The 23916-nt window shown below is 42.1% G+C and overlaps 2 protein-coding genes across 3 annotated transcripts; both read right to left on the reverse strand.

Annotated features, from left to right (window-relative positions):
- Positions 1–252: 252 nt before the first annotated feature.
- Positions 253–9029, reverse strand: LOC134075108 (uncharacterized). Its single transcript, XM_062530590.1, has 5 exons — positions 8897–9029; positions 7876–8151; positions 2405–2734; positions 2054–2179; positions 253–1891 (listed from the first exon to the last, which is right to left on the reverse strand). Exons 1-5 carry the CDS (start codon positions 8967–8969, stop codon positions 1791–1793), a joined length of 906 nt encoding a protein of 301 aa, XP_062386574.1. The 5' UTR covers positions 8970–9029; the 3' UTR covers positions 253–1790.
- Positions 9030–15344: 6315 nt separating this feature from the next.
- LOC134075117 (cytochrome P450 3A27-like) lies at positions 15345–23236 on the reverse strand. 2 transcript variants are annotated; one of them, XM_062530603.1, is made up of 12 exons: positions 23137–23236; positions 22749–22842; positions 22035–22087; positions 21814–21913; positions 21311–21424; positions 20885–20973; positions 19924–20072; positions 19286–19413; positions 18838–18922; positions 17872–18032; positions 17270–17496; positions 15345–16112 (listed from the first exon to the last, which is right to left on the reverse strand). In XM_062530603.1, exons 1-12 carry the CDS (start codon positions 23205–23207, stop codon positions 15848–15850), a joined length of 1536 nt encoding a protein of 511 aa, XP_062386587.1. In that variant the 5' UTR covers positions 23208–23236; the 3' UTR covers positions 15345–15847. The 2 variants fall into 2 exon arrangements, with proteins under 2 accessions (XP_062386587.1, XP_062386596.1); XM_062530612.1 differs by lacking the exons at positions 22035–22087; positions 23137–23236 and having other exon boundaries at positions 22749–22793.
- Between the last annotated feature and the right edge of the window lie 680 nt (positions 23237–23916).

Consider the following 23916-nt stretch of genomic DNA (forward strand, 5'->3'; position numbering starts at 1 on the left):
GTCTGAAGAACACAGCTTCAAAATGATCACACAATCTCAAAACAATGCTCAAGATGATCATCAGTGGAAAGAACGTGAAAAAATAGTCAGATTATGGTGGATATTGACATTGGCCGGGTTTCCCAAAATCGTTAAGAAGCTCTTAAGTCCTAAGAACTTCTTAGGAGCGTTCTGAGAACATTCTTACAACGCCCCTAAGAAGTTCTTAGCACTTAAGAGCTTCTTAACAATTTTGGGAAACCCGGCCAATATCTGCCTCAGAACAGGCCAGTCAATGACTATCATAATGGTCGATCATACATGTGTGTCTGTAAACATATTAAAATTGATGTTGCTGCTTGTAATACAAGATGCAAAAGCCTCTAAATCCGTCTGACCACTTTCCTTTTAAATGAGCATTTTGTATCTCCTATAGGGTTTCGCCTACAAATCAATATTTTAGACCAGGAAGAGAATGGTATTTAGTGAGTTTTTAAGCTAAATTATTGAATTAACTTACACTATATGTGAGGAGCATTCACTCACCATCATTATCTCATTTTTGACAAAAGTGGATTTAGAGGCTTTTGCATCTGAACTCTTTATCTCTTATTTTCTCTTATATATCCCGTAGTCTTGCATTCCTCTTATTTTCAATAAATTAAATACTAATGCACACAGAGTGACCAGTAATGGCGAAGATGCTCAAGGAATGCCTCTTGTCCAAACAGAGATAAATGGGCCCTGAGTCTTTTTTTTTTTTTTTTTTATCACATTTCCTATTTTGAAATCAAGATGTCACTCAGTGTGTTTCCGACCATCGCCGGGGTGTCACTAAGGTGTCACTCAGCCTAATAAAAATGAGGAGGTGAAGACGGAGGGAAAGCAGGCCACTGGAAAGTCTCAACTCGTACCTAACCTCATATACACTATGGGACGGGACCCCCCCAATTATCTGGTCACCTGGATTTAATATAGCAAGTCCATACACTTTGTTCATCCTATATTGTGCTTTTAAAATGAAATGTGCTGCGGGGAAGCATTGGGGAAGTCAGTTTCGGTTGCCCTACAGACATACTGCTCTGTGTGCTTTTTCAGGGAGGAAAATGTCTTATGAATATGCGCAGATGTTCTACCCAATCAGTTCCAAAAATGGGTTACATATCAAAGAAAAATACAGAAATACATATTTTCAAAGAGGCATCTTACAGTGGGCCATTTAAATTTCCGCAATATGTTTTTATCTCTCGTGTGACTTATAATTCGCCCCCTTTTATTTATTAATCTAAAAAACCTCCTCCTTGTCCCCCCCAATGCTAACTACGTTCCTACGTGCCTGTTTGCAGGCGTGGTCATACCTGAACCTTAATTAGATTAGATTCAACTTTATTATCATTGTGCAGAGTACAGAGTACAAAAACGACAAAAATACAGTTTGTGTCCAAACCAGAAGAGCAGAAAAGTGCAATGTGATATACAACGTATAGGCAGGTGATGCATAAGATGAAATATATAAGGTTAATGTCACTTCACATTACATATAAGTTAAACGTGATGGCGCGCAGAGTGGCACAGAATGTGAAATGTACATGTAAACCATATTTCATCATTGTCTATACAACTTCATTGTTTTCAGTCATGGTGAACCATGAATGACTGAATCCACGGATAACAAGAAATACTGATTCAGAGGAAGTGGGGGTTCCTCTGTCTGTAGTAGTATGGTCAGCCACAATTGTGGACCATGGGTTCTTGGATCATGGGTTCTTGGGTTGGGTTCCTTTGTGGGCTGTGAGTTGGATGTGCTCTCATCACTTTTTGACGCATTTCCACCAGACCAGAACCACCACAGCTAGGGTCAGAACCAGCACCACAACGGCCACCACCCCTATTGCGACTCCCATCGACTTACCTGCAGGAGAGAGAGAGAGAAAGATTATTTATGGCCGCGCCAAGCAGTGAATCAGGTGGCAAAATGATAATAAAAAAAAAACGCCGGGGGGTGCGCGTGGACCCCTGTTTCCATCTAGACTACTATCCCTCATTCTGATGCTGAGCTTTTGGCCACACCCACCCGCAGAAGGTAACTCTCCGCTGGGTTCCATCACACCGGGATTGGCATCAGCCGTGTAATTCGTCTCCAGAGCGCCCCCTGCTGATGGGCTCACATCCCCACCGGATTCCCCTCTTGCGTATTTGTCTGTGGAAGGGGGGAAAGAAAGGGAGAGAATTCATAAGTGGAGTACAAGACTGTTAGCAATTTTCAAATGCATAAGACTTTGAGACTTCTTTTCTTCATTTGTTTACGTTTTGTTGTATGTTATATTTATATGTATGTATATATATATGTGTGTGTATTTTTCTATTTCTTTAATTATTTCATTTATTTATTTATTTATTTATTATTTATTTGAAAAAGACTGACATAAGTCTTCCAGCAGGATCCTGTTGGATCTGGTGTCAGGAATGGGCTTAGTTGTGTTCAGGTCCAGTTGGGCAGCACAGCTGTAGGAGGCCTCCCGGTCCTCTACGGAAGCCGTGATATTCAGATTAGTTCTCACGGTGACGTTGTCAGGCCGATAGAGCTCAGGGAACTCGCGGCGCCCCAGCTCGGTGTCCCCTCGGAACCAGATGACGGTGAGGTTCTCGACCGGAGCTACGCCCTTGACCTCACACTCCAGCGAGAACTCCAGCCGGTTCTCCGCTTCCTCAAGCACCGGATCAGAGTGGCTTAGCGTCACACTCTCGGGAATTTCTGTACAAATACACATACACCAAAAATTAATTGACTTTTCAAAAAAAAAAAAAAAAACTTCCATGTGTAGGTTTTCTGATCTCTCTGAAGTCATCAGCATCACCAGCAATGCTGGGAAGGATGAGATACATGTTGTCTTAAATCTCTAATTTAATCTACACACAATCTAATCTGTTCCATTGTGATGAAACTCAAAATTCAGTTTGGTAAGCAAAACATTCAGAATGAGCACCCCAACAAATTGACTTGTACTCAAATTTACCCAGAACTTTTTCTACATTCGTTTTTTACAGAATTGGCACTCTTTTGGGTGAGACCGACCGTCCATTAATGCACTTCCTTGCTTTAAACACTGGATGGCTAACTAGGTTAAAATGGGTTGTTGATGAGACTATTTAAAGGAACACTCCACTGTTTTTTTCATTCCCTTAACTAAGACAAGTTGATACATACCTCTCGTGTGTCAATGCATGCACTCACTGGCTCTGGCGCACGGCGCTACTTTGATAGCACCTAGCTATAGCCCAGTTCATTCATTAGGATCCAAACAGATATAAAGTTAGAAGCGACCAAACACCTCCACATATTCCCTAATTATGACCGCCGCTAGCATAGCTAGCGAAGCGGTCATATAGTTGTTGTCAAAGTTTTTTTTTTTTTTTTTTTTTTTTTTTTCCGTCATCGGTTCTGAATTTTTGGTCAACGATTCCCGGGACACCGTAACACCGGGGCACATGAAACTTGGTGGGCATGTAGCCCCAGTAGACTTTTACGGAAAATTTTCGTTTCGTCCCCGGGGGTCACTCCCCCCCCACGCTGGCCCCGCCCGAAGCCCAAAAATTGCAGTTTTTCCTACATAACTACCTGAACCGTGGCACCGAGGATGACAATTTTTTTATGGTATGTTGGTCTCAAGAGCTCGGATCAACTTAGCTTATAACCAGTCATTTGTGAATTGCACCCCCATGGTAAAAATTGAAAATGTAATGTAATATTGCTTTAATTGCCCCTATCTTCAGATGAGATGCTATGAACTGCACCAAATTTCATGTGTATGATTAACCTGACACCCTCTGGGAGTATGCCAAGTTTTGTGGACTTTCATCCATGGGGGGATATAATAAATGTATTTATGTGTGCATTTAGTGAATGGTCCCTCAACGTGGCTGCTCTACACTGAAGCCTAGAATGGCCCCATGGCCCCATGTAGCTGTGTCACTGGCACCCCCGTGGCTACCCTGTGCTTACCAAATGAAACAATTATGTATTTATTACGATTTTATATGAGAACGTCAAAAGCAGAACTAATGCAACCACGTTCAAACACTGCAGCCTGCTGCCACTGGTGTGTGGCGCTGGCGCTGCTCAGTGAATGATAGATCAGACCAGAGAGAAGAAGACAAACGAAGAAGATGGAGTTGTGATTTCTCAGTTCCGAATGGCGGCCATATTGGAATTTTCTTTACTGTCGCTAGTTTCACACTACTTGATTTCTCATGTTGCAGTAAGCTAAACGATTTCATCTCTTACGTGACTTGTTGTTCTTGCACGTAACTGTGTAACCGTCTGACTGATAAAGAAGTTGTTAAATGTCTTTACGTTTAGAAACATAATCAAGCAGACTCATCCAAGCAGATGCGAATAGCCTACAATGTCAGTACTCAAACCACCAGTAGCAGGCTTAGGACTAGGTAAGTAAAACATCTCTTCTCTATATCTCTACTATTTTCATTTTAAAAACTGTATGTAAAGCGTAATTCTAGCCAACACCTGTTTCCAAAATGTATTTATAGAGTCTGTACATGTGGTCCCTAGCTTGGTTTGCCCGAAAATTAAGTGGAAATATCCTTTAGAAGTGTTTACTTTAGGCGCTAGTTAGCATGTAACAGCATCTGAATTAATGAACTGGCATGGTGCATTTATACCTGACGATCTCTTTCAAGTAATTTAAATAAAAAACGGACCTCATGGTTAGTATTTATAGAGTCTGTACATGTGGTCCCTAGCTTGGTTTGTCTGAAAATTAAGTGGAAATATCCTTTAGTAGTGTTTGTACTCTAGGCGCCAGTTAGCATGTAACAGCATGTGAATGAATGAACTGGCCACTAGCATGGTGCATTTATACCTGACGATCTCTTTCAAGTTATTTGAATAAAAAACTGACATCATGGTTAGTATTTATAGAGTCTGTACATGTGGTCCCTTGCTTGGTTTGTCTGAAAATTAAGTGGAAATATCCTTTAGAAGTGTTTGTACTTTAGGCGCTAGTTAGCGTGCCAGGTGTCATACCATTGCAGTAATCATCTCACTAAACACGTCTTTTCATATCCAATCTGTTCAACAGAGTTTGCCAGTCAGACCACTACACCTTTGCCAGCACCACCACCCAGCAAGCTTCATCAACTCCAGCCATGCCGGTAAATACAGTGCCTATTGACAGCCTACACACCCCTGTTCAAATGCCAGTAGCTTTGTCCATTGTTAAATCCCCGTTGTTCTTAAATGTGTTATTGTGTTTCGGAAAGGTATTGCATTACATTACTCTTCACCTTTTGCTTTTGTAGTAGAAAACATGTTGATGGTAGTGAAAAGGTAGTAAATTCAGCTCAATTTTTTTTGTATGAACCCTGCCATTGCAGTAATCATCTCACTAAATACGCCTTTTCATTTCTAATCTGTTCAACAGAGTTTACCAATCAGACCTACACCTCTGTCAAATTCGCTCACAACGCTGCCAGTAACACCCCTGCAAGGTAGAACTGCATTTTCATTAATCTGGCACCAATATCAAGGGAGAAACAAGCCATGAATATCTGTCACAACTTCTTTGCATCTTTACTTTCCTTACATCTGAAGAGTGTGTTACATATATCATTATTAAAAATAATTTTAATAAATTGTTTAAGCATGTACAATAAATAAAGCATGTAAATGAGCATGTAAAATAAATAAACAAAAGCAAGTAAAATAAATAAATAAACAAAATGTATTGAACCTAATACTATGTGTGGTGAGTCTGTGTGATAGTTGCTGAGGATAAATGTTTTTATATTGGATTATTAAATTACAGAATGCATTTATAGGTTTCTCATCAGCAGGCACTGTCTTCACCTTAGTAAATTTGGTAACTTTGGTAAGTCCTGTAAATAATTGTAAATTGTTCTGATTGAGGTTAAATGGAAAGTGTTGTAATGTATTATTGCTATTTTAGTGCATCATTTTCATTATTATGGCCATAAATAAGGCCAATTAGAAGCTGGTGGGTAGTAAGCGGCAAAAGGGTGGCCCTTTATCTGGAGCCGCTTCTGAGCCGCCGCTGGACAGCCAGAGAACTGATGAGCAAAACTCCAGCGGGCCACTGGTGGTTACCGCCGTTGGACCGCCAACTCTGCCGCTGGTTTGTAACAGTAACTTTAGCATTGCCCATTAAATGATTGCAAAATATTTATTGAGGTGAGTTTAACAAGTGTAATTTCATTGGCATATAATTCAGGCCTATAGTAGATGGCTAAATGGCTACAGTAGAAGGATACACGAAAAGCCCAAACTACCAAAATCTTCATATTTTATTACCACAGTTTCTATCTATAGGCCTCTCATTTGGTATACTGACTAGACATTATTGAACAAACATAGGCTATTCATCTGTATTTCAGTATCTCAGTAGGTTAAAGTATTTTTTAGATACCTCCCTGAAATTACTTTTTGCAGGTTGTGATGTCTTCTATACGTTCTGACGTTACTGTTAAAATGGCGTAACTGTTAAATTCCAATATAGTGAGTAGGCTATTGGCAAAACCGATTGGCATTTTTATGTTGAGCCGGCAGGGGGCTCAGTTTAAAAAGTAACTAAGTTCGCACACACACATCAACAGATTCACACGCACAGATAAACACACTTAAACGGATTCCACACACACACACACACACACATGCGCACACATGCACATTCACACACACAGACAGACACACACACATCTTTATACAAGCAAACTCACACATGCACACACTCATATACACATGAGCTGCAAGAGTAGGAGATATACATACAGTATATTGCACAAATCGGAGATAAGGCAGGTTTAGACTTGCTGCAGACAACGCGTTCGTGTTCGTATCATGACTGCCTCGCGTATTTTGCGGTCGTTTGGTGCGTCGGTCGTGCACGTCGTCGCAAGCGAACATGACGCGTCCGCGAGATGCAATACTGATAAGAAAGTAGGGGGCGATCACTACAAAAAAAGGTGACTGCAAGATGCATTATCGACATCGAAGCTGGGGGCAATCATGAGAGTAAACAATGGCACATGGCCACATCCACATCTGATGTTACTATTCTCCCCCTATAGTGAAGACCTCCAGTAGGGTGCGTAATGATGCAGCGAGTCTGTACACCGGACACAGCAGGTCGCACACGGGCGCATATGCTTACGGTTGGTCTAACAGCAAGTATAATCCCAGCCATACAGGAAAGTTGACGAGCGTAATTCGTTTTGGAGAGAATGTGCAGAACTGAGCGGCGGTCATATTGTGTACCGCTATGCGGTGCATCTAGTTAAAATACAGTTACACGAGTAGTCACACAACACAAGTATGGTGAGACAAAATAAAACGTGGTGCATTTCTAAGCGGTTAAGAGGGATAACTATAATGTGTGGTGGAATAATACTTGGGAGCACTTCGATTCGGCGCAGTAATATCCTCACTCCAAAGTGAAACTGAAAGTGCAAGAGTGATGATATTGCTGAAACGCGAGAGGTATGTATCATCTCGTCTTAGTTAAAGGAATAACGTAGTCTAATATGAAAAAAATGGTGGCGTGTTCCTTTAAGCTAGAGCAATACAAACTCTACACCGCATGACACAGTTGTATGAATACTATACCACTGCCAGGATGATAGACTGATTTTTTGGCCTTTTTGCCTTTATTAGTATAGGACAGTGAAGAGGTATACAGGAAACAAGTGGGAGAGAGAGATGGGGCGGGATCGGGACATGACCGCAGGCCGGATTCGAACCTGGGTCCCCGTGGGCACTCGGACCCGTAAATGGTACGGACGCTGTAGCCTGCTGTGCCACAGCGCCCCCATGATAGACTGATTTTAACACTGTTTTGGACCAAATGACAAAGATTCACTCACTGTAAATGGTGATGGACAGCATGGCCACGCATTCCGGATATCCAACATAAACGCTGTAGCATGTTACGCCTCTTGCTAGTGTCCAGTCGGTCAGACTCGACACCCCCCAGACCGCCTGGTGGGGGCCCGCTGCACGTGTGGCCTCCACCGGCGCGTCCCAGCCAATCAAGAAAGCGTTGTGCTGCGTGCGGCAGATGGCGGAGGCCGGGTCTCCGTACTTGACCACCAGACTGGGCGGGTCGATCACCGGCTCCATCTCCACGGTGCAGTGCCGAACTGCGCTCCCCGACAGAGACACAGAAGAGCATAGAAAAGCGGTGAGCAGCTTGAGGTGCAGGCAGCAAAGTCCAGAAGAACCAAACAGTTCATGAACCGTCTCTGCGGGCTCCTTTCAACTCACGACTGACCACTGACAGCAGAGGACAACCGCGGCTTTATAAAGTACAAGTCCTACCAGCCTACCAGGTATTCATTCTGTCTGTGCACTCTCGGCACAGGTGATATTTGGCTCATTAGGATCAGCTAGTTTTCTAGATGGTTAAAATAAAGAGATGGCAGCAGGACTTTTGATTTCAGAACCCTGGATGTCCACCTGGGGGGTAATCTGTAGTAGAATACATTCAAAAAGTGACGTTTCCAAATTCTCCTGCTAGAATGATACAAAGGCCAAAGTAGGCCAACTGTATGTGGCAAGCAGACAAGACTCTACAAGTATCTTCAATATGGCTATAACATAGCCACCAAGCTACATGTGGGTTGAAGATTGGATGTAAATTAGGCATACAGATAATAAAAACTCTCATACCTAGCCTAGCCCACTGTCTACTGACAATAATGTTACTCTTCTAATATGAAAGCACAAATGTGTTGGAGGAAAACACTGCCACCATTTTATTTCTTGTACTTGATTCAGTCCAATTTGAAATTATCTCTTCTTTCGAGAAAATTCTCCATTTCTTGACAACAGCTCTTTAACAAAGTTCTCTTTTGCATTTATATTTGGAAAATAAAGATATCATACCTGATGCATAAAAGTCGACAGAACACAGCAGGGCGAGCCAAAGATGTCGCTGAAGGAGAGAGAAAAAATCCATGTTTGTGTTCAGAGGTTAGAGACATATGCTTGAGAGTCAGAACAAACTGACCAGACTGTGCCTGGCTCCTTTGGCTATAGCATCATATCTCACACACACACACACACACACACACACACACGCAGAGAAACGACACACACTTGCATACACGCACGCACGCACGCACGCACGCACGCACGCACGCACGCACGCACGCACGCACGCACACACACACACACACACACACACACACACACACACACACACACACACACACACACACACACACACACAGAGAGAGAGAGAGAGAGACAGACAGACACATGTATACCCACACACTACACTACACACACACACACACACACACACACACACACACACACACACACACACACACACACACACACACACACACACACACACACACACACACACACACACACACACACAGAGAGAGAGAGAGAGAGACAGACAGACATGTATACCCACACACTTTATCTCTCACCCACAGGGATGTGCTCAGGAACCAACACCACCCATTGTTGATTATTTTTAGTTATAGTATTTGTGGCCGCAAACGAGAATGAAGTGTCTGGGAGGGGGAGTGTTGAGTGGGACGTATCATATTTGCACGTCTAGGAGAGCTGGGGATGCTGTAATCTAGTTTTAGCTTTAAGATGGGGAAGAATACGGGGACACTAATGTTTGCAAAGATTTTTGTGAGCTGGTGAATTTGTACACTATACTCTACATCTTTATTGTCATCTGTCTTTGTCTGTATTTTATTGCTCCACCTACCTCGTGATGGGTGTTTGTTAAAATGTTACCCCCTCATGAAACCTGCAGACGAGCTGCTGACCTACTGCAGGGATTGTGCCGGTGCATCGATAAGGCCAAAGATGCAGCACGATCCCTGCAGTGCTGCTGACTCGTCTGATCACGCAAAGTGAACCTTGTTTTAATCTGCCCTACCACAGGTCTGTATTTGCCTGATGGCGTCAAGTAATTTGATTCAAGAATTCAACTTCAACAAATTATTCACTTGTGTACATCCAAGTGCTGAGGATACTGTTGTACGATAATGTATTTTGAAGTATATTTTGGGGGGCGTTTTGCCTTTATTCAGATAGTGAGCACACTGACAGGAAGTGAGCACACTGACTGGGAGAGAGAGATGGGGTGGGGTCAGGAAATGACCCGCGTCCCGGATGTGGTATGGGCGCTGTAGCCATGATTATTCCATTTTTGTTGTGACACACTGTTCTTCAAGATGACAATTGAGAGCTTTAATTTAACATAGTCCAACAGAGAATATATTTTCAATTGGTTTTACTGTAACATGCAATATACTTTTTGTGTATAATTTTCATACATTTTATATACATTTTCACCTAATCAGGGTTCCCACTCATTTCATTGACTTTTCCATGACTTTTCCTGAAAAAAAAAGACCTATGATGGTACAGTATACTGACCAAAGATTTCAGAGCAGCTACGTACAGTATATAGGGTTCAATAATCCTTTGCTGTTGTAGACCAGGAGATTAATAAATTGGCATACATAAACAAGTATTCACACCAAGAACGATAACCATAAACAAATATCGCTCTTGTTAATGACAACGTTCACACATAAGCTATAACGATAACGACACAAATTAATAAGTATATTTCAAACTGCTATTTCCTGATATTCTGACTTTGATCCAAAAATTACAAAATTCCATGACACCGTATATATTCCATTGTGTAATGCATGACCTATTGTTGTTGCTTGCTCATATGAATCCTCTAGATTCAAATCAATCTGGGTTCAAAAGCGGCCGCTCCAATGAAACAGCTCTGCTGTCTTTAACAAAACACTTAAAGGAGGCCAGGGCGACGGCTCGGTCATCAGTACTCATTCTGCTTGACATTTGCTTTTGATACGGTTAATCACCGCATCCTTCTGTCTTTACTCTCAAACATGGTCATCTCTGGCTCTGCTCTCTCCTGGTTTGAATCCTACCTCACAGGACGCTTGTTTTATGGCTTGGACACCTGTCCACACCTCACTTTTTCTCCACAGGGGTCCCCCAGGGTTCAGTGCTTGGCCCCCTTCTCTTTGCTATCTACATCACCACCTTGGGACGGGATCATCCGTTCGCACCTACCAGGACTGCAAAAAATGTAGGAGTCAGCCACATATTTCTACATCAAGGAATTATCTGCTTGAAAGGATCCAATTAATTCAGGGCTAAAATCATGTTGTAATTCACATAATGTTCAATCATGTTCACGTAATGTTCATTTAGTACATCACATACATATCTATCGGCAAGACTCGGGCCAGACTCGGGCCAGACTCAGGCCATCACTGGCATCCCAGAACCATGTCCAGCTACCAAGCCAAACACTGTGTGAACTAGTGGACTGCAGTTTAAGCAAGAAAAAGTGCATCCTTAATACTATGGGGACGATAATGACAAACTCAAGATAAAGATTAATAAAGCATTTATTTTTCTTCATATTATAACATTTCAACAGAAAAAAAAGCTAAGCATTAACATTTAGTCTCTCTCTCTTCATACACACACACACACACAGGAGATATCATTTTTCAAGTGTCTAATGTAAGAAACCGTGTGGAGTGTTTCTTAATAAGTGTGTTGCAGAATTGAAAACAGCTGTGATTAAGCAGTGTTTAAGGTATGCTACAAGGTGAGCCTTTGGTCAAAGCATTCATATTTACTGTGAAAACAATGGGCAAAAAATGTTTAAACAGTTTAAAAGGGATAATGTACAGCATGACATTTGGATAATGGATCATCTGAAATGGTAATGCAGCAACCAAAAATGCTCTCTGACCCAACTTAAACGGAAATGTCCACAGTTGTGTTTCGTTAAGTTGCTTAATTATGTTTCAACACGTTACTGACAAAAAAATTAAAGTAACCGAGCAGCTGAGTTACATTACATTTTTTTTTTTTTTTTTATTTATCCTTTATTTAACCAGGGGGGTCATATTGAGACATAGTCTCTTTTTCAAATGGTCCCTGGCCAAGAAAGGCAACACTTAAAACACCTAAAATATAGAGAGACCTCACCTCACCTACAGTGGACCAACCATGCACACATAGACAACAATAAACACCAGTTAGTACAAACAAAGAACATACAAAGCAACAAACAGATCACACCACATTACACAACAACAAAACAGCTCTGCACAAGCCACACCACATTAAACATAGCAAAGCACAGCACAACATAAGGACAACAATTAAATAGAACAGCAAACAAAAATATCACATGTAACAATCAAGACACCATACAACAAGCAATATAGAAAGCCACAAACAGAAGAAAAACAGGAGACAAGAACAATAGACCAGACTATATACAACTACAGTTGTAGCTGAGGATCTCTGACACATATGCTTTAAAATCATTGACTGAAATAAAAGTGCTTAACTTCAACTGCTTCTGTAAAACATTCCAGGTTGAAGGGGCATTGTAACGGAAAGCAGTCTTACCAAATTCGGATCGTACGGCAGGTGTAGCAAAAAGAATGCTGTTATTAGACCTAAGATTGTACCTATGATTTTCTATTGGGGATAATACTGATAAATAGGAGGGCAACAATCCTATCACTGCCTTATAAATAAAAATTAGCCAGTGATGCTGTCTACGAATTGAGAGTGGAGACCAACCAGATAAAGTGTATAAACTACAATGATGTGTGGAATACTCAGCCTTCACAACAAAGCGCAAGGCAGAATGGTAAACAGAATCCAGTGAGCGTAATACAGACTTTGATGCATGCATATAAAGAATGTCTCCATAATCCAAAACAGACAAAAAGGTAGCGGCTACAAGTTCCTTCCTTACTTTTATATTAAAACAAGCCTTATTCCTATAATAAAAACCTAACTTAACTCTCAACTTCCTTACTAAGTCTTCTACATGGGATTTAAATGAGAGTTTTTCATCTACCAAAAATCCTAAATATTTATAGCTTTCCACTTTTTCAATTTCTTGGCCATGCAGAGTGACTATATGTGGCAAATCAAGTGCATTACTAGAGTGAGTAAACAGCATATATTTAGTTTTTTTAGAATTTAGCACCAATTTTAATTTGAGAAGGTTTTTTTGTAAAATTGTGAAAGCATCCTGCATTTTCTTTAATGCCTCATATGGAGATCTGGCAGTACTGTATATGACAGTATCATCTGCATAAAGATGTACAGCTGCATCTATATTTGTACAAATATCATTTATGTAGATAGTAAACAACAGAGGCCCTAGTATGGAGCCTTGAGGGACTCCAACTATTAGTTCTGCTTCCCCTGACATAATACCTTCACATGTAACACACTGATATCTGCTAGACAGATAGTTTCTAAACCATTCAATGGTATTAACAGACATCCCACAGTTAGACAGACACTGTAACAAAATAGGGTGATCAACTGTATCGAAAGCTTTTGAGAGATCAACAAATAATGCTGCACAAGATTCTTTAGAGTCAATAGCACTGATAATGTCATCAACTACCTTTGTTGCTGCTGTGATGGTACTATACCTTTTCCTAAAACCTGATTGAAAAGGAGTAAGAATGTTTTTTACTGCTAAGAAATCCTTTAACTGATCACTAACTAATGACTCAAAAATTTTCGCTAGTACTGAAAGTTTTGAGATAGGACGATAATTGTCCATCAGAGTTGGGTCCCCATTTTTAAAAAGTGGGGTCACATGTGCTGTCTTCCAAGATTGTGGTATAATGTTTTGTTCCAAAGATGCATTAAAAATATAAGTCAACGGATCAGCAATAATATTAGCCACAAGTTTTAGAAGGGAAGGGTCAAGCCCATCAGGCCCAGCTGACTTTTTACAATTTATATTTTGCAATGCAAATAAAACCTTCTCCCTTGAAATTGGTTCAAAAGTAAAGAGGTCCGAGCTCCAAGTATTGGGGTGAGACAACCCTGGAGACGAAAGATGTTCTAGCTCCGGCTTAAAAAGGAGTCCGGCAGAGGCAAAGTGGTTATTAAAGGAATCAATAATATCTCTTTTATCAGTAATTTGCACATTATTAACTTTTACAGATTTAGGAAGAGCTGAAAATGTAGAATTCGTTTTCATTGAATTTATAATTTTCCAAAATTTGGCAGGGTTTTGTAGATTTCTTGTTGTCTCATCCAGATAGAACTGTGATTTAGCTTTACGTATTTGTGTGGTGCATTTATTTCTTAAATATCTGAAATTACTCCAATCCTGTTCCTGCCCAGATTTCCTTGCCTTTGCCCAGGTCAAATCCCGTTCATGCAAGAGAGTGGATAACGCATCAGAAAACCAGGGATTGTCTCTCCCCTTCACTTTAAACTTTCTCAGGGGTGCATGCTTATTTACAATACCCATGAAAGAATCCTTAAAATATGACCATGCCAATTCAATATCAGGTATTAAACAGACCTTTTTCCAATCAAAATGAAAAATGTCATGAACAAAAGCTTGCTGATCAAATGATTTAAAGTACCTTTTCTCCACAATACGTGGCACTATCTTTTTAAGTTTGCAATTTCTAATCATACCAACAGCACAGTGGTCACTTATATCATTTGAGAAAATACCTATTTGTGTGCATTTATCTGGATTATTAGTTAAAATCAAATCTATTAATGTGGACTTGTTTGAGTCCTTTGCGTTTGGACGAGTGGGAGAATTTATCACTTGAGTTAAATTAACAGAATCACAGTAATTTTTAAACTCATTTGACACATCTGTCAACCAATTCCAGTTAAGATCTCCCAGAAGAATAATTTCTTTCTGATGTACAATGTCTGCAAGTGCAGTTGAGAGTGTGGACAAGGCTTCCTTAATAGCTGAAGGGGGTCTATAGCAACAGGCAACAGTTAGACTTGTATTTCCTAACTTTAAATCAATGGCCAACATTTCAAAACACTTAGGGACAGTCATGGACTTTATCAAAATGGCATTGAATCTACAATTCACATATATGACGACACCCCCTCCCTTACTCTTCCTATCTACACGAAATATATTATAACCATCAATGGCAATATTGTTATCGGAGACGGTCTTCTTTAACCACGTCTCCGATATGGCAATAACATCTGCTTTTGTAGACACCGCCCATATTCTGATAAAATCCATTTTAGGCAGCAAGCTGCGAACATTCAAATGAACAACTTTCAACCCAGGTCGGCTTGAAAACTCCAACGGGACATACAAACATTCAGGACCGGGGCCTGGGTTTGATTGGACATTTCCTGCCATAAGTAGCATCAATAATATAAGACGACGTTGCCACACACATTTCGGTAATTCATTATCAGACAATAAACATTTCAACGAGTCAAAAGACTTCACATTAAAATGACAAAATTGTTACATTACATTACATTACATGTGGCTGACGCTTTTTAACCAAAGCGACTTACAGTACAACATGATAAAACATTTAAGCTTTTAAGAGCACTTCTAACAACAAATTAAAAACCACAATAAGTGCATCAGTGTGTGTAATAAGTGCATCAATGAGTGCAATACATTACATTAGTATTGCAATACATTACAGTAGAGTTTTAAGGAGAGTCTGCAAACAGCAGGTGTGATGTTCCTATTCCGCTGGCGTACCGTGTACCGTGAGACGATGTGTGATGTCCTATTCCGCCGGCGTACCGTGAGACGATGTGTGATGGCCTATTCCGCTGGCGTACCGTGTGACAATGTGTGATGTTCCTATTCCGCTGGCGTACCGTGTGACGATGTGTGATGTTCCTATTTCGCTCGCGTACCGTGAGACGATGTGTGATGGCCTATTCCGCTCGCGTACCGTGAGACGATGTGTGATGTTCCTATTCCGCTCGCGCACCGTGAGACGATGTGTGATGTTCCTATTCCGCTGGCGTACCGTGTGACGATGTGCGAGGGAGGAGCTTGAGTTTGATGGGCGTCTTGGGCGCGATGAGGCCCTGGTTGTCCAGCTCCACGGGGACCTGCGTTTCCTCGCAGGTGGCCACGGTGAAGTTCTGCAGCATCTCGGCCACGACCAGCTTCATGCTGACGAGAGCGAAGCGCATCCCGATGCAGTTCCTGGGGCCGAGTCCGAACGGCATGAAGGTGTACGGGTCGATGCTCTCCTTGTTCTCCTTACTGAACCTGGCGAACAGAGACAACATGGCAAAATGGGCTCTCGTGTGACTTCAGAGGTTTATTGGGATACAATCAGGAAACCTGGGGTGCAATCTGTTGACCTGACAGGAACATGACAGGAAAACAAAGCTTTGAGACAGAGCTTTTCACTGGTCACACACACACACACACACACACACACACACACACACACACACACTGAGAACCCAGAAATGTTACTCTGGGTATAGTAGTGCCTACTACCTTTCTCACACACACGCTGCACACACGCTGCACACACACACACACACACACACCACACATCACACACTCAGGAAACCAGGGATGCGCTACATGAGTAGAGCGAAGGGAAAATCACAGGAGCTCCTGGGATGTAATGTGCTGTTGGAGCTCCTGGGATATAATGTGCTGTTGGAGCTCCTGGGATATAATGTGCTGTTGGAGCTCCTGGGATATAATGTGCTGTTGGAGCTCCTGGGATATAATGTGCTGTTGGAGCTCCTGGGATGTAATGTGCTGTTGGAGCTCCTGGGATATAATGTGCTGTTGGAGCTCCTGGGATATAATGTGCTGTTGGAGCTCCTGGTATATAATGTGCTGTTGGAGCTCCTGGTATATAATGTGCTGTTGGAGCTCCTGGGATGTAATGTGCTGTTGGAGCTCCTGGGATGTAATGTGCTGTTGGCTGTAATCAATACTCACATGCTGTAATCAAATGGAAGTGGTGTGATCTCCTGCTGCAGTGTATTCCCATTCTTTACACATGTAGTTACGGAATGTTACCTTTCCAGTTACTCTGATCACGCCCTATCTTTCCGGTTACACTGGTCACACACACACACACACACACACACACTGAGAACTGATAAATGTTACTCTGGGTAGTAGTGCCTATCACACACACACACATACACTGATCATAGGGAATGCCTCTGGGTAGTGGTGATTCCTACCTTACACACACACACACACACACACACACACACACACACACACACACACACACACACACACAGATCATAGGGCATGCCTCTGGGTAGTGGTGCCTTCTACCTTTCACATACACACACACACACACACACACACACACACACACACACACACACACACACACACACACACACACACACTGCCCATAGGGCATGCCTCTGGGTGCCTCCTACCTTTCCGGTTTGAAGCTCTCTGGGTCGCTCCAGACGTCCGTGTCTCTGTGGAGCGCGTAGACAGGCACCATGACGACCGTCCCCTTGGGGATGGTGACGCCGTTGATGTCGACGGTCTTCTTGCAGAGCCTCTCCACGCGTGGCACCACGGGGAAGATGCGCAGGGTCTCGTTCAGAACGCTGTCCAGATACTCCATCTGCATCACGCCCTCATAGCTCACTGGAGCCTGGTAAAAATAAAAAAAACAGACCAGACCTGTGTTAACCCAAATCAACACGCAATACTTCAAACAGACCAGACCAGACAAAATCAACACATACAATACAGACCAGACCAGCCCAAGTGTTAGATATCAGGTGTTACTACTAAAAACATTCCTTTAGAAATTAGGCTATGTGGTCAGTCACCTTGTTTGGGAAGACCTGCTTGCCACTTTGGCGCAGGTGTGGCACTCTGCTCAGATGCTGACTGCATTGCATTACATATAAGTATAATAAAAGTATCCATCTATCTATCTATCTATCTATCTATCTATCTGTCTGTCTATCTGTACTTTTCCAGTGACCTACAGGTCGCTGATCTACAGGTGTGGGTAAGTCACCTTGTCTGGGAAGACCTGGTCGACCTCCTGCTGCAGCCTCTCCAAGGCCTCGGGGTTGGTGGCCAGGTTGTAGAAGAGGAAGGACAGGGTGCTGCTGGTGGTCTCATAGCCGGCGAAGATGAAGATCATCGACTGGGACAGAATCTCGTGATCACTCAGCCCTGTGAGGAGGAGGAGGAGGGGGACGCAGAGACATTGAAAACAAGTGAATAAGAAAGTAAAAAGAGAATAATAATCTTTCTTTTTATCTGTTTTATATGCTGGTTTTAGCTTAATTTTATGCTACTTTTATCCTTTATTATCATTTTTTTGTGTGTGTGTGCGTGTCTGTGTGTATGCATTGTAGCACTTTGAGATCATTTATTTGATGTAAAGCGCAATATAAATAAAATGTATTATTATTATTATTATTAGATGTGGAAATTTGCCTTTGGCTTCACGGGTTAGTTAGAAGACACAAATGGACACAACAAATACAGTTCAGTCAGGACAACTTTGTCTCTGTATAGCATTATACTATTATTATTATTTTTTTTTAATTTTTTGGGGCTTTTTATGCCTTTAATCGGACAGGACAGTAGAGAGTATGACAGGAAACGAGCAGGAGAGAGAGTAGGGGTGGGATCCGGAAAGGACCACGGGGCGGGAATTGAACCCGGGTCGCTGGCGTGCGGTGCAGGTGCCCCAGCCAGTCGCGCCACGGCTGGGGCCAGCATTATACTATTGCATGATGATCGATATCCCACTATGACGTCTTTGCGACACGCCTCTTTAAGCAGACAGGAACTGTTCGAATTTTTCTTCCATAGAGATGCATTATGTTGCTCTGTCTTGTCAGTAATTAAGGATCTTTGGTTGCTCTGGGGACTATGGCCCTTGTAATGTAATTGGCATGTAAGTCGCTTTGCATTAAAAGTGTGTGCTGAATGCTAAATGTGCATGGATTGGCGCTCTGTGACCCCTGACCTTTATGTGGTGCTTCCTCTTGCTGTTTGCCCTCAGTCTCCGACCCCTGGGAATCCATCATCAGCTGGAGGAAGTCCACTCGACTCTGCAGAGGTGACCACACACAGAAATGGCACATCAGTCATGGAGACCAGCACCATCCATATAGTACCTGCCACTAAACACCACCCACCTGTTGAGTGCCACTAACTACCACCCATACATGTTGAATGCCACTAAACCACCACCACCACCGCTGTAGTTTGTTGCCTGTTGAGTGCCACTAAACCACCACCCATAAGTACCTGTTGAACGCCACTAAACCACCACCCATACCTGTTGAGTGCCACTAAACCACCACCCATACAGTACCTGTTGAGTGCCACTAAACCACCACCCACACCTGCTGAGTGCCACTAAACCACCACCTATAAGTACCTGTTGAGTGCCACTAAACCACCACCCATACCTGTTGAGTGCTGGCCTCTCTCTCGGCTTTGATCTTCCTCAGCGAGGTGTAGAAGAAGTCCATGACAGCGGCGGGCATCAAAGAGACGTTCATCTTCTCCAGAAGGGGAACGGTAAAAGGGAAGAACACTGCACAGAGATAGTGCAAGGGTTAGATCAGATGGTGTAGGAATTAGATGGTGTAAGAATTAGATCAGATGGTGTACGAGTTTAGGTGCGAGGGAGCTGGTTGGAGCAAGCCAAGCCTTCCAAAAACACACCTATATGAAAATATATGAGGCATTACACATACTAGACAGAAAACTATTAGCAGGAAAGAGTTTTCTTCTCTTTCTTTTTATTTCAGTCTTATGAGAGATACTGCAATATAAACGAAGACCTACAGTATGTGTAGTTTGAAGCAATGTGCATCATTGTTTGCAAACTAACCAAGGGCACCTTGAAAGGTGCTATAGAAATCTTTATTTCTATATCTAGAGAAAATATATAGGAAATATATAACTCTTATTACCGTCATTTGAGACATACATCTAACAAACTGTAAATACATGTAGATGATTAAATAAACATAAAGAGAATAATGTATCTGAGTAAGACCATAGCTCAAATCATACTGTACTGTGTGGGAAAATGTCGTACTTATTAAGATAAGAAAGGGGTTGAAAATGTTGAACTTGAGCATTTTCTTGATGTTGGTGACAAAGGGGTCATTGGGGTTGTTGAGGGAGTCGATGTCCACACTGAAAGCAGTGCTGGTCACCACGTCCATGCTGTATGCACCCAAAAACCTGAGATGGACAGAGAGAGAGAGGGAGAAAGGAGAGAGAGAGAGAGAGAGAGAGAAAGAGGGGGAGAGAGTGTGTGTGTGTGTGTGTGTGTGAGAGAGAGAGAGAGAGGGAGAGAGGAGAGAGAGAGATAGAGAGAGAGGGGAGAGTGTGTGTGTGTGTGTGTGTAAGAGAGAGAGAGAGAGAGAGATAGAGAGAGAAGGGGGAGAAAGTGTGTGTGTGAGTGAGAGAGAGAGAGAGAGAGAGAGAGAGAGAGAGAGAGAGAGAGAGAGTGTGTGGATAGAGTGATGGTGAGCTTAATACCCTCATCAAAGTGTTGCTGAATATCCTGTAAAGATTTAGGCTGTTCCTTCCACTTTCTGACCATATCCCTTGAAAGACCCTTTATACTGTATATTCTGAAGCAGGGGAGTAAAAGTCCAGGTTCAGAAAGTAAGTCCTGCCACATATCTGTGCCAACTATTCACCTGAACCAGCTCATTCTAATTAGCACAACTCTTCAGCCAGGTAGACAAAGGGACCGTTCCCAGGAAGTAAAGTAATGATGACACTTAAGTGCACAGGTAGAACCAATGATTGGACTTTTACTTTCTGAAGCTGGAGTTGTCCACCTCTGTTCTGAAGACATCATCATTACTGTACACATCATTACATCATTATTCTGAAGACATCATCATTACTTCACTTCCTGGGAACGGCCCCTTTGTTGCGAGTTTATAAAATGTTAACTGGTCCACCATTTTCCCCTCTCTCGTACTCAGTCCACTCTAACTTCAGGCCCAGCTGTCCTCCCCATCCATGTCCTCTCCACTCACTCTTTGAGATCCACTGGTCTGCCCTGGACGGCCTCCCGCCTCAGGTTCCTGACTAGCGTCTTGGAGTGCGTCTTCATGATGCCAAACATCTGAGTACAAAACAGGCAGAATGTGAACATCAGTTTATCAATGGTGTTGTTGTGTTGTTAACACACATACACAACATCCTATCTTTTTGGGCGCTTCTTCTCGAGCAAAGCACAAAACATTGATGACTGATTGAGTTATTGGTTTGTAGCCTAGGGCAGTGCAGAACAGTCTTTCCTGGTCTTAATGAAAAACAATTTCTAGAATTTCCAGTCAGCAGCTTTAGTAACATAATTGTTATCATTTACATTTGTGGCACTTACATAATCTTCAAAACAAAACAAAACAAACAAACAAACAAATGAAAAATTAGTCGTCCAAAATCAAGCGCTATCTAACCTCTTTCAGGCGTCCGCTGGTGAAAGACGGAGACAGAACACTCCGGATACGACGCCAGTCATCGTCCTCGACTACAGACACGGCGTCGTTCAGCGGCCCATTGATGCGTAGGTTCTGAAGTGAAAGATGTCATGCTTTTATCAATGTTCTTGATGTTGTACAACAATGTGTGCAATTACCCTGTGTGAGACTGCACACAAACCATGTGATATGTGTAAGACCTTCCGTGACAGCAAGAGAAATAGCAAGCACTCAACAAGTAAATTACAATGAATTTGTTATCTGCCAAGATAAAACAAACATTCTATATTAATGTTTAATAGGCACTGACATAGTAACATTTTGAAGTAACAAGGAGTACAGACGACTTTTAGATGCATTTACTGACATTTTAACAGCTGTAAAACAGCACAGTTAAAACAGTGTACAATTTTAAGTTTTGAATGCCAAAAACTCTTTTGAACACAGCATGTTGCTGACTGATGAGGCGGATGTAGGCTTACCCTTCTGTTGGTGAAGAGTGAATAACATTCTTTCACCATGACTGTTTTGATGATGGTCTTGTCCATGACAGACAGAATAGGCTGTCTCCCATCAAAGATACTAGGACAGGAAAATACAGACACTTTACAAAAACACACAGCCATGAAGACCTCTGTTGGTTATTTTATGTGATTGCCTCCGTCTTATGATTCCAAAGTTGGAGTTTGTGTAGGTAATTTACCCCCATAGTTTTCCATACTTCTTGAAACACTCCATGTCAAACTGAGTGAAGCCCTACAGCATAACAGGAATAGGGGGTTAGCATTTGGAGAGTTAGCTTCAGCCAGTTAGCCAAGTTGACCGCCACCATCTTTGAAAATTGGCAATGTCCAACATGCTCTTTCTTCCGAACATATTTTCACCAAGAAGCCAGTTAGGTGCCACATTACTCTTAGACACAAAAGTATGTTATCTTTGTGGATTGGCAGTTTTCATGTTTTCAAGGAGGATCAGCCAATCCACATGGAAAACATAGTTTGAGTTTTGGTCGAAGTAGCTTAGCATGGGCCATGGGGTTCTAAAGTTTGCCCACAAAAAAGGCTCATAGCTGCCATTTTTTGCCATTGTAGCCTTCCTGGCCGATGTCAGAATAGGCTACATAGGCTTTAAAGATGGCAGCTTTGGGGGCCTACAAGTTTGCCTACAAAAAAGGCTCATAGCTGCCATTTTCTTTTGACACTGTAGCCTTCCTGACTGATGTCAAAATAGGCTAAAAGATGGCAACTTTGGGGGCTTTAAAGATGGCAGCTTTGGGCTTTTTTGAAGGCGATCTTCAGAAGTCTAAATCAATGGGGGTGATACTTCCCCTCTGTCTGAAGTTCCACAAATATCAAAATGCACAGAATAACAATAAAACAATACTGTTATGTAGACAAACAGACAGGCAGAGACTAACCTTTCTATATTCCAGAAGGGTCCCAAGAAAAGGTAATGGTTTAGGGCCTGGGATTCCTAGGTTTTTAAAAAACCTGTAAGGCCAGACCCCATACCTAAGAGAATGCACATTTTGTGCACATTAATGATCAGTTCATGTGACGGGATGCTTTGTAAGCATGTTTAGGAAGCACTACAAAATCTTCCATTCTCTTTATCTTCTGAACTGCAGTGGCAGTCAAGCCCACCTGCCAGGAGCGGGGTGTAATACATTCTGTTTTAAACTATTTTAAAATAGTAATAGATCTGCTATAAAAATAAATAAATAAATAAATAAATAGAACACACAATATCAGAATAATACCACCAAAAATACCAAACACAAACTGAACAGTTTCAAATGATCTTACAATGTCAGCAGGCTCACAAATAGAAAGAGGAGAGTCCATGTCTCAGTGGAGAAAAAAGACAAGTATCCCATCCTTGCAGAGTGCTGTGGCCTCTCTTCTCTCTCAGGATGTGGGATGTCAGACCAACTCAGTTCATGTGTAGACCTTCCCCTCTGCCGCTAATATACAGAGGCTTATGTGACGTCAGCCATGTGACCTAAGCTAATACGAGAAAGTCCCTGAAAGATTACGCAATGTCCTTTGTACCGGTAGCAGTGTAAGTGCATGCTTTTATTGCAGCATATCTCACTTCTGCGTTGTACTGTAGCCTATGCGTCTTCTCACTCACTCGCAAAAAAAGTGCAGTAGCCAACCAGTCAAACTTTTCAATAGATTTAAACAACATGTTGTTATAACAATGTTTCATTTGGGACTTGAGATAGGTTACATTGACAGAAATAGGCTGTTTTTTTGGCGTGTGCTTGCTTGCCTCACAGGTGTGAAAATACGTTGAACAACGAGCTGAGTCACAAGCTACACCCCATACACCTGCAGCGCAGATCATGTGCTCACCTTCACGATAAAACACACTCAGGGTAATTCCGCTAGTGAAGTCATTATTAGGCAAATGGTCCACAAGTAGGTTACAGTTGAATGACTTCAACATCGCTGGTGCACACTCTACACTGGGGCAGAAGCCTTATCCATATAGGTTACTTTAAGGGGCTATAGCTTTACACAGAAATAGCTCATTTCAGAATAGGCTAGGTCTATGCCAACTTGTTGCATTTGGCAAGCCTA

This window comes from Sardina pilchardus, chromosome 1 (assembly GCF_963854185.1).
Source record: "Sardina pilchardus chromosome 1, fSarPil1.1, whole genome shotgun sequence".
Classification (NCBI taxonomy): Eukaryota; Metazoa; Chordata; class Actinopteri; order Clupeiformes; family Clupeidae; genus Sardina; species Sardina pilchardus.